Source organism: Nerophis ophidion, linkage group LG10, assembly GCF_033978795.1.
Source record: "Nerophis ophidion isolate RoL-2023_Sa linkage group LG10, RoL_Noph_v1.0, whole genome shotgun sequence".
Classification (NCBI taxonomy): domain Eukaryota; kingdom Metazoa; phylum Chordata; class Actinopteri; order Syngnathiformes; family Syngnathidae; genus Nerophis; species Nerophis ophidion.
In genome coordinates, this window is record NC_084620.1 from 70,576,449 (window position 1) to 70,585,732 (window position 9,284).

Consider the following 9,284-nt stretch of genomic DNA (forward strand, 5'->3'; position numbering starts at 1 on the left):
TCCTTACTGCCACAAGTGGTGGAAAAGTGTATTACAACTGAACCAATCCAGTGTCACAATTTAGCTGGCAGCACATTAGTGAAGTGAATTATATTTATATAGCGCTTTTCTCTAGTGACTCAAAGCGCTTTTACATAGTGAAACTAAGTTACATTTAAACTAAGGTGGGTGGCACTGGGAGCAGGTGGGTAAAGTGTCTTGCCCGAGGACACAATGGCAGTGACTAGGACGGCAGAAGCCGGAGATCGGACCTGCAACCCTCAAGTTGCTGAAATGGCCACTCTACCAACCGAGCTATACCGCCCCTAAAATACAGTTTCACCCATTTTTGTCATAATTTTTGCGCTTAAGAAACTTCTCTATGACTTGAGCGCCAGTCTTCTTCTGTTTGTTTGATCTTGTCCTTACTGCCACAAGTGGTGGAAAAGTGTATTACAACTGAACCAATCCAGTGTCACAATTTAGCTGGCAGCACATTAGTGAAGTGAATTATATTTATATAGCACTTTTCTCTAGTGACTCCAAGCGCTTTTACATAGTGAAACTAAGTTACATTTAAACTAGTGTGGGTGGCACTGGGAGCAGGTGGGTAAAGTGTCTTGCCCAAGGACACAACGGCAGTGACTAGGACGGCAGAAGCCGGAGATCGGACCTGCACCCCTCAAGTTGCTGGCATGGCCACTCTACCAACCGAGCTATATCGCCCCTAAAATACAGTTTCACCCATTTTAGTCATAATTTTTGCGCTTAAGAAACTTCTCTATGACTTGAGCGCCAGTCTTCTTCTGTTTGTTTGATCTTGTCCTTACTGCCACAAGTGGTGGAAAAGTGTATTACAACTGAACCAATCCAGTGTCACAATTTAGCTGGCAGCACATTAGTGAAGTGAATTATATTTATATAGCGCGTTTCTCTAGTTACTCAAAGCGCTTTTACATAGTGAAACTAAGTTACATTTAAACTAATGTGGGTGGCACTGGGAGCAGGTGGGTAAAGTGTCTTGCCCAAGGACACAAAGGCAGTGACTAGGACAGCAGAAGCCGGGGATCGAACCTGGAACCCTCAAGTTGTTGAGGTTGCCGAGCTATAACGCCCCTAAAACACATCTCAACCGTATGTTTTAGGGAAAAAAAATTGTTTTTGGGGGCGGTATAGCTCGGCTGGTAGAGTGGCCGTGCCAGCAACTTGAGGGTTCCAGGTTTGATTCCCGCTTTGCCATCCTAATCACTGCAGTTGTGTCCTTGGGCAAGACACTTTACCCACCTGCTCCCAGTGCCACCCACACTGGTTTAAATGTAACTCAGATATTGGGTTTCACTATGTAAAAGTGCTTTAAAACACTAGAGAAAAGAGCTATATAAATATAATTCACTTCACACTTTTTTTTTTCCAAATTTAAATCAGGACACATTTTTAAATGATCCAAAATACATTTTAGCAATATATGAAAAAAAAAAAAAACATGTTGCAAAATGAGAAACTTTCTTTTTTTTTTATTTTTGGAAGAAAAAAAATAATTAAAAAAAGCAACAGATTTACACAGTTAACTTTCAGCGGAAAAAAAATAAAAAATTGCAATCCTAAATTGAAACTGTACTCACATTCGGGACTCCAAAAAGTAATGAAAGACTCACACACTTACACACCATCGATAATTTACAAAAAGGAACACAGAGTTAATTATTCCAAAACCAAAAAAAAAAAAAAAAAAAAATGGCCACGAGAGATCGAGAGAGAGAGAGAGAAAGTAATTTTCCGAAACAATCAGTAGAGAGCAAATGTCGGGAAAGTAGAAACAAGAGTGTGCCTTAAATGTCCCCTTTTTTTGTCTTTTGACTCTTTTTTTTTGTTGTACAAATTGTGCAAGATATCATACTAAGGCTCTTGAAGGTCTTGAAGTGTTTGATGCACACACACACACACACACACACACACACACACACACACACACACACACACACACACACACACACACACACACCATTGTTGCCTGTAGTGGGAGGAGCTTTGCCGGGTAGAAAACAATACTAAAAAATAACAAAAAAAGTGAATGGACCTGCTTTTTTTTTTTCAAAACAAACATGCACCTTGCGTGATTAAAATAAAGAGCAAAAATCATGTTTGCATCCAAGGAGTGACTAAAAATCATGAAAAAAATTGGAAAGGTGTGTTGAGGGTCCATGGATATGATGACACTTTTATCTTCAGTCTTTTTTTAAGCACACATTTGATCCCAAAGTTTTTTGTTTTTTTGTGTTTTTTTTTAAGAAAAATGAGCAACTCCACCTCCCTCCTGTAAAATAAAAATAAGAATGTCGGACACTATTATAGGGGACATACAGTAAGGATAAAACCGGACAGTTCAGGGCCAACTTGGTTTCAAAGTTGGTAGCAAACATGGCGTCAGGGACTTTTGACCAATCAGAGAGAGGATCTCCTAAATTTTGACCTCGGGGCCCAACTTTTCCACTACAGAGGGGACCGGGGCCGACCCAATATTAACACCGAATGAGTAATTTTGGTCTTTGATAATCACATCCAACCTACTTAGAGTTTACAAGCTTGTCAAATGATATGAAAGCAAGCCGACAGTCCGACAAACAGGCAGATGGCGGCGAGGAGGCGGGGATGGCGAGTGAGCGGCGAGGCGGGGCGTGCCGGGAGCGACGCCACAAACAAGATCAGGTGTGTGGATCGCGCTTCTGGACACGATTAACATATCTCGATGTATAAAAGGGGAGAAGGAGGAGAGAACGGGGCTGGTGATGGTGCGGAGAGAGGAAAACATACTACGACTAAGACAGAGTGCAAGAGTCGGACGGAGATACGTGCTGCTGAAAAGCAGACGGCGGAGCGAGCGGCAGAGGGAGACGGGAGACGCAGCGGAAGAGCGACCCGACTGCAGACAAGCTTGCGTTGAAAAATAAAACAAGTCAAACCTGCGCAAAATCATGTCCTTCCTTGGTGGTCCATGGAACCAGCAAGACGACGGCATGAGACCGTCACACGAGCGTTAAGAGCAAAGATTATTATCAGGACTTAGGTCAGGCTGATGACAAAAATAAATAAGGGACTCATGAAAACTGATGAAAATAAATACATTCTAAATGTTTCTGTTTCGTTAGTTGGCAGACAACGACAATAAACATCTCACTTATTCAGATTATCCACAACGTTGTTATTCGTACTTAAGCTAAATTGATAATACAAATAATAGTAAAGTGTCAAAATTCAAGTGCATGAATATACAGTTTTGCCACTTTAGTCATATTTTTTGCGCTTAAGAAACTTCTCTATGACTTGAGCTCCAGACTTTTTCTGTTTGCTTGATCAAGAGGTGGAAAAGTGTATTACAACTGAACCCATCCATCCATCCATTTTCTACTGCGTATCCCTTTCGAGGTGGCAGGGGGTGCCGGAGCCTATCCCAGCTGCATTTAGGCGGTATGCGTGGTACATTCTAACTAAATTATAATGAAAATAATAGCATAGGTTTCTTAAACTTTTAAAAACTGTCAAAATTCAAGTGTAGATGAAAATACAGCTTTACCTCTTTGTCATATTTTTTGCGCTAAAGAAACTTTTCTATGACTTGAGCGTCAGACTTCTCCTGTTTGTTTGATCTTGTCCTTACTGCCACAAGTGGTGGAAAAGTGTAATACAACTGAACCGATCCATCCTTTTGGAGTGGCGGGGGGTGCTGGAGCCTATCCCAGCTGCATTTGGGTGGTAGGTTGGGTAAACCCTGTACAAGTCGCCACCTCATGGCACGGCCAAATACTGAGCAAATATACTGAAAAAGAAGGGAAAATCAGGTGTACATGAAAAAACAGCTTAAACCCTTTAGTCATAATTTTTGCGCTTGAGACACTTTTCTATGACTTGAGCTCCAGACTTCTTCCGTTTGTTTGATCTTATCTTCACTGCCACAAGTGGTGGAAAAGTGTGTCACAACTGAACCCATCCATCCATTTCCTACCGCGTGCCGCTTTCAGGTTGGCGGGGGGTGCCGGAGCATATCCCAGCTGTATTCGGGCGGTAGGCGGTGTACACCCTGGAAAAGTTTCCAAACATACAGCAAAAGAAGGGACTCATGACAACTAATGAAAATAAATACATTCTAACTAAATTAATTTAAAAAATCAAGTGTACAGGAAAATACAGCATCACCCCTTTATTCATAATTTTTGCCCTTAAGAAACTTTTCTATGACTTGAGCTCCAAACTTCTTCTGTTTGTTTAATCTTGTCCTTACTGCCACAAGTGGTGGAAAAGTATATTACAACTGAACCCATGCATCCAGCCATTTTCTACCGCTTGTCCCTATCAAGGTCGAGGATGGTCCCGAAGCGTAACCCAGCTGTATTCGGGCGGTAGGCGGGGTAAACCCTGGACAAGTCGCCACTTCATGGCAGGGCCAAATATTGATCAAATGTACGGCAAAAGAAGGCGCTTGTGAAAATTGATGAAAATTAATACATTCTAACTAAATTGATAATACAAATAATAATAAACTGTCAAAATTCAAGTGTGCATGAAAATACAGCTTCGCCACTTTAGTCATATTTTTTGCGCTTAAGAAAATTCTCTATGACTTGAGCTGCAGACTTTTTCCGTTTGTTTGATCAAGTGGTGGATAGGTGTATTACAGCTGAACCCATCCATCCATTCATTTTACTACCGCTTGTCCCTTTCGAGGTGGCGGGGGTTGCTGGAGTCTATCCCAGCTGCTTTCAGGCGGTAGGCGGGGTACATTCTAACTAAATTAATAATGAAAATAATAGTATATATTTATTAATTTTTTTAATCCAAAAACGTCAAAATTCAAGTGTACATGAAAATACAGCTATACCTCTTTAGTCATAATTTTTGTGCTTAAAAACTTTTCTATGACTTGAGCTCCAGTCTTTTTCTGTTTGTTTGATCTTGTCTTTACTGCCACAAGTGGTGGAATAGTGTATTACAACTGAACCCATACATCCATTTACTACCGCGTGTCCCTTTCTGGGTAACGCAGTGTGCTAGGGCCTATCCCAGCTGCATTCGGGTGGTAGGCGGGGCCAAGTTGCCACGTCATGGCAGGGACAAATATTGATCAAATGTACTGCAAAAGAAGGGACTCGTGAAAACTAATGAATATAAATACATTCTAACTAAATTAACAATACAAATAATAGTAAACTGTCAAAATTCATTTGTGCATGAAAATACAGCTTCACCACTTTGGTCATATTTTTTGCGCTAAGAAACTTCTCTATGACTTGAGCTCCAGACTTTTTCCGTTTTTTTGATCAAGTGGTGGAAAATTGTATTTCAACTGAACCCATCCATCCATCCATACATTTTTCTACTGCTTGTCCCTTTCGGGGTGGCGGGGGGTGCCGGAGACTATCCCAGATGTATTCGGGTGGTAGGCGGGGTACATTCTAACTAAATGAATAATCAAAATAATAGTATATGTTTCTTAAAAAACTGTCAAAATTAAAGCGTACATGAAAATACAGCTTCACCCCTTTAGTCATAATTTTTGCGCTTGAGAAACTTCTCTATGACTTAAGCTTCGAACTTCTCCTGTTTGTTTGATCTTATATTTACTTCGACAAGTGGTGGAAAAGTGTATTACAACTGAACCCATCCATCCATTTTCTACACTGTGTCCCTTTGGAGTAATGCAGTGTGTTGGAGCCTATCCCAGCTGCATTCGGTTGGTAGGCGGGGCCAAGTTGCCACTTCATGATAGAGCCAAATTCTGATCAAATATAGGGCAAAAAAAGGGACTCGTGAAAACTAATGAATATTAATGCATTCTAACTAAATTAATAATACAAATAATAGTAAACTGTCAAAATTCAATTGTACATGAAAATACAGCATCACCAATTTAGTCATAATTTTTGCACTTGAGAAACTTTTCTATGACTTGAGCTCCAGACTTCTTCTTCTGTTTGTTTGATCTAGTCCTTACTGCCACAAGTGGTGGAAAAGTATATTACAACTGAACCCATGTATCCATCCATTCTCTACCGCTTCTCCCCTTCGGGGTCGCGGAGGGTGCTGGAGCCTATCCCAGCTGCAATCGGGCGGTATGCGGGGTACACAGTTCACCCTGGACAAGTCGTTTTCTCATGGCAGGGCCAAAAAAACGGTCGTAATTCAAGTGTGTATGAAAATACAGCTTCACCAATTTCGTCATAATTTTTGCGCTTAAAAAAACTATCTACGACTTGAGTTCCAGACTTCTCCTGTTTGTTTGATCTTGTCCTTACTGCCACAAGTGGTGGAAAAGTGTATTACTACTGAACCCATGCATCCATTTGCTACCGCTTGTCCCTTTCAGGGTAACGGAGGGTGCGGGGAACACAGTTCACCCTGGACAAGTCGTTTTCTCATGGCAGGGCCAAAAAAACGGTCGGAATTCAAGTGTGCATGAAAATACAGCTTCACCAATTTCGTCATAATTTTTGCGCTTAAAAAAACTATCTATGACTTGAGTTCCAGACTTCTCCTGTTTGTTTGATCTTGTCCTTACTGCCACAAGTGGTGGAAAAGTGTATTACTACTGAACCCATGCATCCATTTGCTACCGCTTGTCCCTTTCAGGGTAACGGAGGGTGCGGGGAACACAGTTCACCCTGGACAAGTCGTTTTCTCATGGCAGGGCCAAAAAAACGGTCGGAATTCAAGTGTGCATGAAAATACAGCTTCACCAATTTCGTCATAATTTTTGCGCTTAAAAAAACTATCTATGACTTGAGTTCCAGACTTCTCCTGTTTGTTTGATCTTGTCCTTACTGCCACAAGTGGTGGAAAAGTGCATTACTACTGAACCCATGCATCCATTTTCTACCGTTTGTCCCTTTCAGGGTAACGGAGGGTGCGGGGTACACAGTTCACCCTGGACAAGTCGTTTTCTCATGGCAGGGCCAAAAAAACGGTCGGAATTGAAGGGTGCATGAAAATACAGCTTCACCACTTTAGTCATATTTTTTGCGCTTTAAAAAAATCTCTATGACTTGAGCTCCAGACTTCTCCCGTATATTTTATCCTGTCCTTACTGCCACAAGTGGTCGAAAAGCGTATTACATCCGAACCGAAGCTGGGAAACCAATTCATTTCGGGATCAAGAAACACTGTCCTAAACGATGGGTCAAAAGGGCGCCATGTTTGCTACCAACTTTGAAACCCGGTTGGCCCAGTGCTCTCCGGATAAAACTACATGAAAGCGATGCTAGTTGAAACTTCAATTTCAAAATTGACTTTTTTTTTTTCAAGCCCCACCTTCTATATATAAAAAAAAAAAAAAAAAAGAAAAAAGTTACCACTTACATTAAAACCGTTTTTACCCTCCGCCGCCTTTTGCCTTACTTACAGCGATTGTTTGCGTGTAGTCTGTTGCAAATTAAAGCATCCATGGTTTGGGGGGAGGGGCCACAACGTTGTCCTTGCAACGGCAACCCCGCAAATCTTCTCTTTTTTTTAGTGCAACTCTTAAAAAATGTAAAACCGGCGATTCCTCCAGAGGCGTCGTTTCTTTCTTCTTCTTCTTCTTTTTTTATTTTTATTTTTTTCACTGTTTCACATCTCACAGAGTAATCTGGGAAAAGAAATCCTTTTGTCCTTTTTTTTTTTTAATCCTCCTATTTTTTGGGACTTTTTGCTTCTCTGCACGGGCATGGCCTTCCGAACCAAACGACAGTGGGCGATGCATTGAGCCCTGTTGCACACCTCCATTATTTGGGATGGGCCAATAGGTGGCGCTGGAAAAAGGGGGTGGGGGGTGGGCGGGGAAGCTAGCAGAGAAAGAGAGAGAGAGGGGGCTGTACAAGAGCCCCGATTGAGGGGTTTGTCGGGGTAAAAAACCTTCATATAACGCAGTAGGGTTCCCGCGGTAACCTGGATTTCCGGCAGTAGAGGAGCGTGGTGCTGAAGCAGCGCCGCAGCTCCCGGTTGGAGAAGATGCAGATGAAGGGGTTGACCCCGGCCTGGGCAAAGCTCATCCACACGGCGGCGGTCAGGTAGCCCGCACGGCACCACGGGGCCCCTGGCGAACACCCGCCAGTAGCAGGCCACCAGGTACGGCCCCCAGAGCGCCAGGAAGAAAAACGTCATGATGTAGAACATCCTACTAATCCTCTTCTCCGTTTTGAACTCGTCCAACACCAGGAGACGCCGGCGGCCCGCCGCGTTGCTGTTCTGCCGGATGCCCAGCAAAGTAGGCGGGGTGGGGCCCCGTCCGAACCCGGCCAGCCAGTTGGCGGCCGCCTGCCCGCTGGCCCCCGGCCCGTGGAAGGTCCAGTTCTGGCTGACGGCGGGCACGAACTGGACGGGCTTCATTTTTCGGCGGTCGTGCACAAAGAAGATGAGCTTGAGGTAAACCAGCTGCGTTGGCCAGCAGGGATGAGCGCCCAGCAGCAGCATGAAGCCCAGCGAGTCGTTGGCGCGGAAGGAGCGGTGCTGGAAGGTGCACTGGTCCTCCTCTGGATGAAGGAGTAGGTGCCCACGTCCAGCACCGGCGGGAAGGCCATGGCCACCGACAGCGTCCACACCATGCAGATGACGGCCAGGCAGGTCCAGAAGGTCAGCCTCTTGGTGTAGAAGCGGTGGTGGGCGATGGCCAGGTAGCGGGTGACGCTGACGCAGAAGAGCATGAACGCCGTGTGGAAACAGGAGAGCACGCCCAGGAAGGCGATCACCTTGCAGGTCAGCGTGCCGTAGCTCCACGCCGAGCCATTCTTCACCGAGGTGAAGACGAAGGGGAAGCAGATGGCGATCGAGCGCAGGATGTCGGAGGCGCACAGGTCCAGCAGGAAGTAGTAGGGCGCCCGGTGCAGGCTCTTGTCTTTGACCAGCAGGATGGAGATCAGGAGGTTCCCGACCACGCCGACGCCGATGATGAAGCCCAGCGAGGTCAGTTTGAGGAAGGTGGCGAGAGGAGAGACATTCTGCAAGATGGTGTGGTCCCCCTGCATGGCTATAGTTCGCCATAGATGGAGGAGGGATCATAAAGATAAGCAGGGGGGGTTGGGGGTGGGGGATGGGGAGGGGGGTACTTGGGAAGGGGGGGGGGGCTTGCTTCAGCCTAGTATCATGATCCGGAGGTGGCGGCGTCGGCGGCGGCAGGTGGCGGCGGCGGGCGGAGGAGGAGGGAGGCGTTAGATCCATTTGGCGACGATGCGCTCCTGAGGAGGTTTCCGGGCGTGTTGGCGAGCTCTGCTCTAAGGCATCCTTTTGTTCCTTTGTCTCATCACACCTACAGGAAGTGAGGTGGAAAGGGACACAAAACA

General features: G+C 44.8%; 1 protein-coding gene across 1 annotated transcript; it reads right to left on the reverse strand.

Moving 5' to 3' along the window:
* Nucleotides 1-7,731: 7,731 nt before the first annotated feature.
* On the reverse strand, nucleotides 7,732-9,078 carry LOC133561237 (probable G protein-coupled receptor 85). The gene is given in 3 exon segments (XM_061914573.1): nucleotides 7,732-8,024; nucleotides 8,026-8,484; nucleotides 8,487-9,078. Coding segments are annotated over 3 exon segments (1,104 nt in total). The 5' UTR covers nucleotides 8,970-9,078; the 3' UTR covers nucleotides 7,732-7,862.
* Nucleotides 9,079-9,284: the final 206 nt, after the last annotated feature.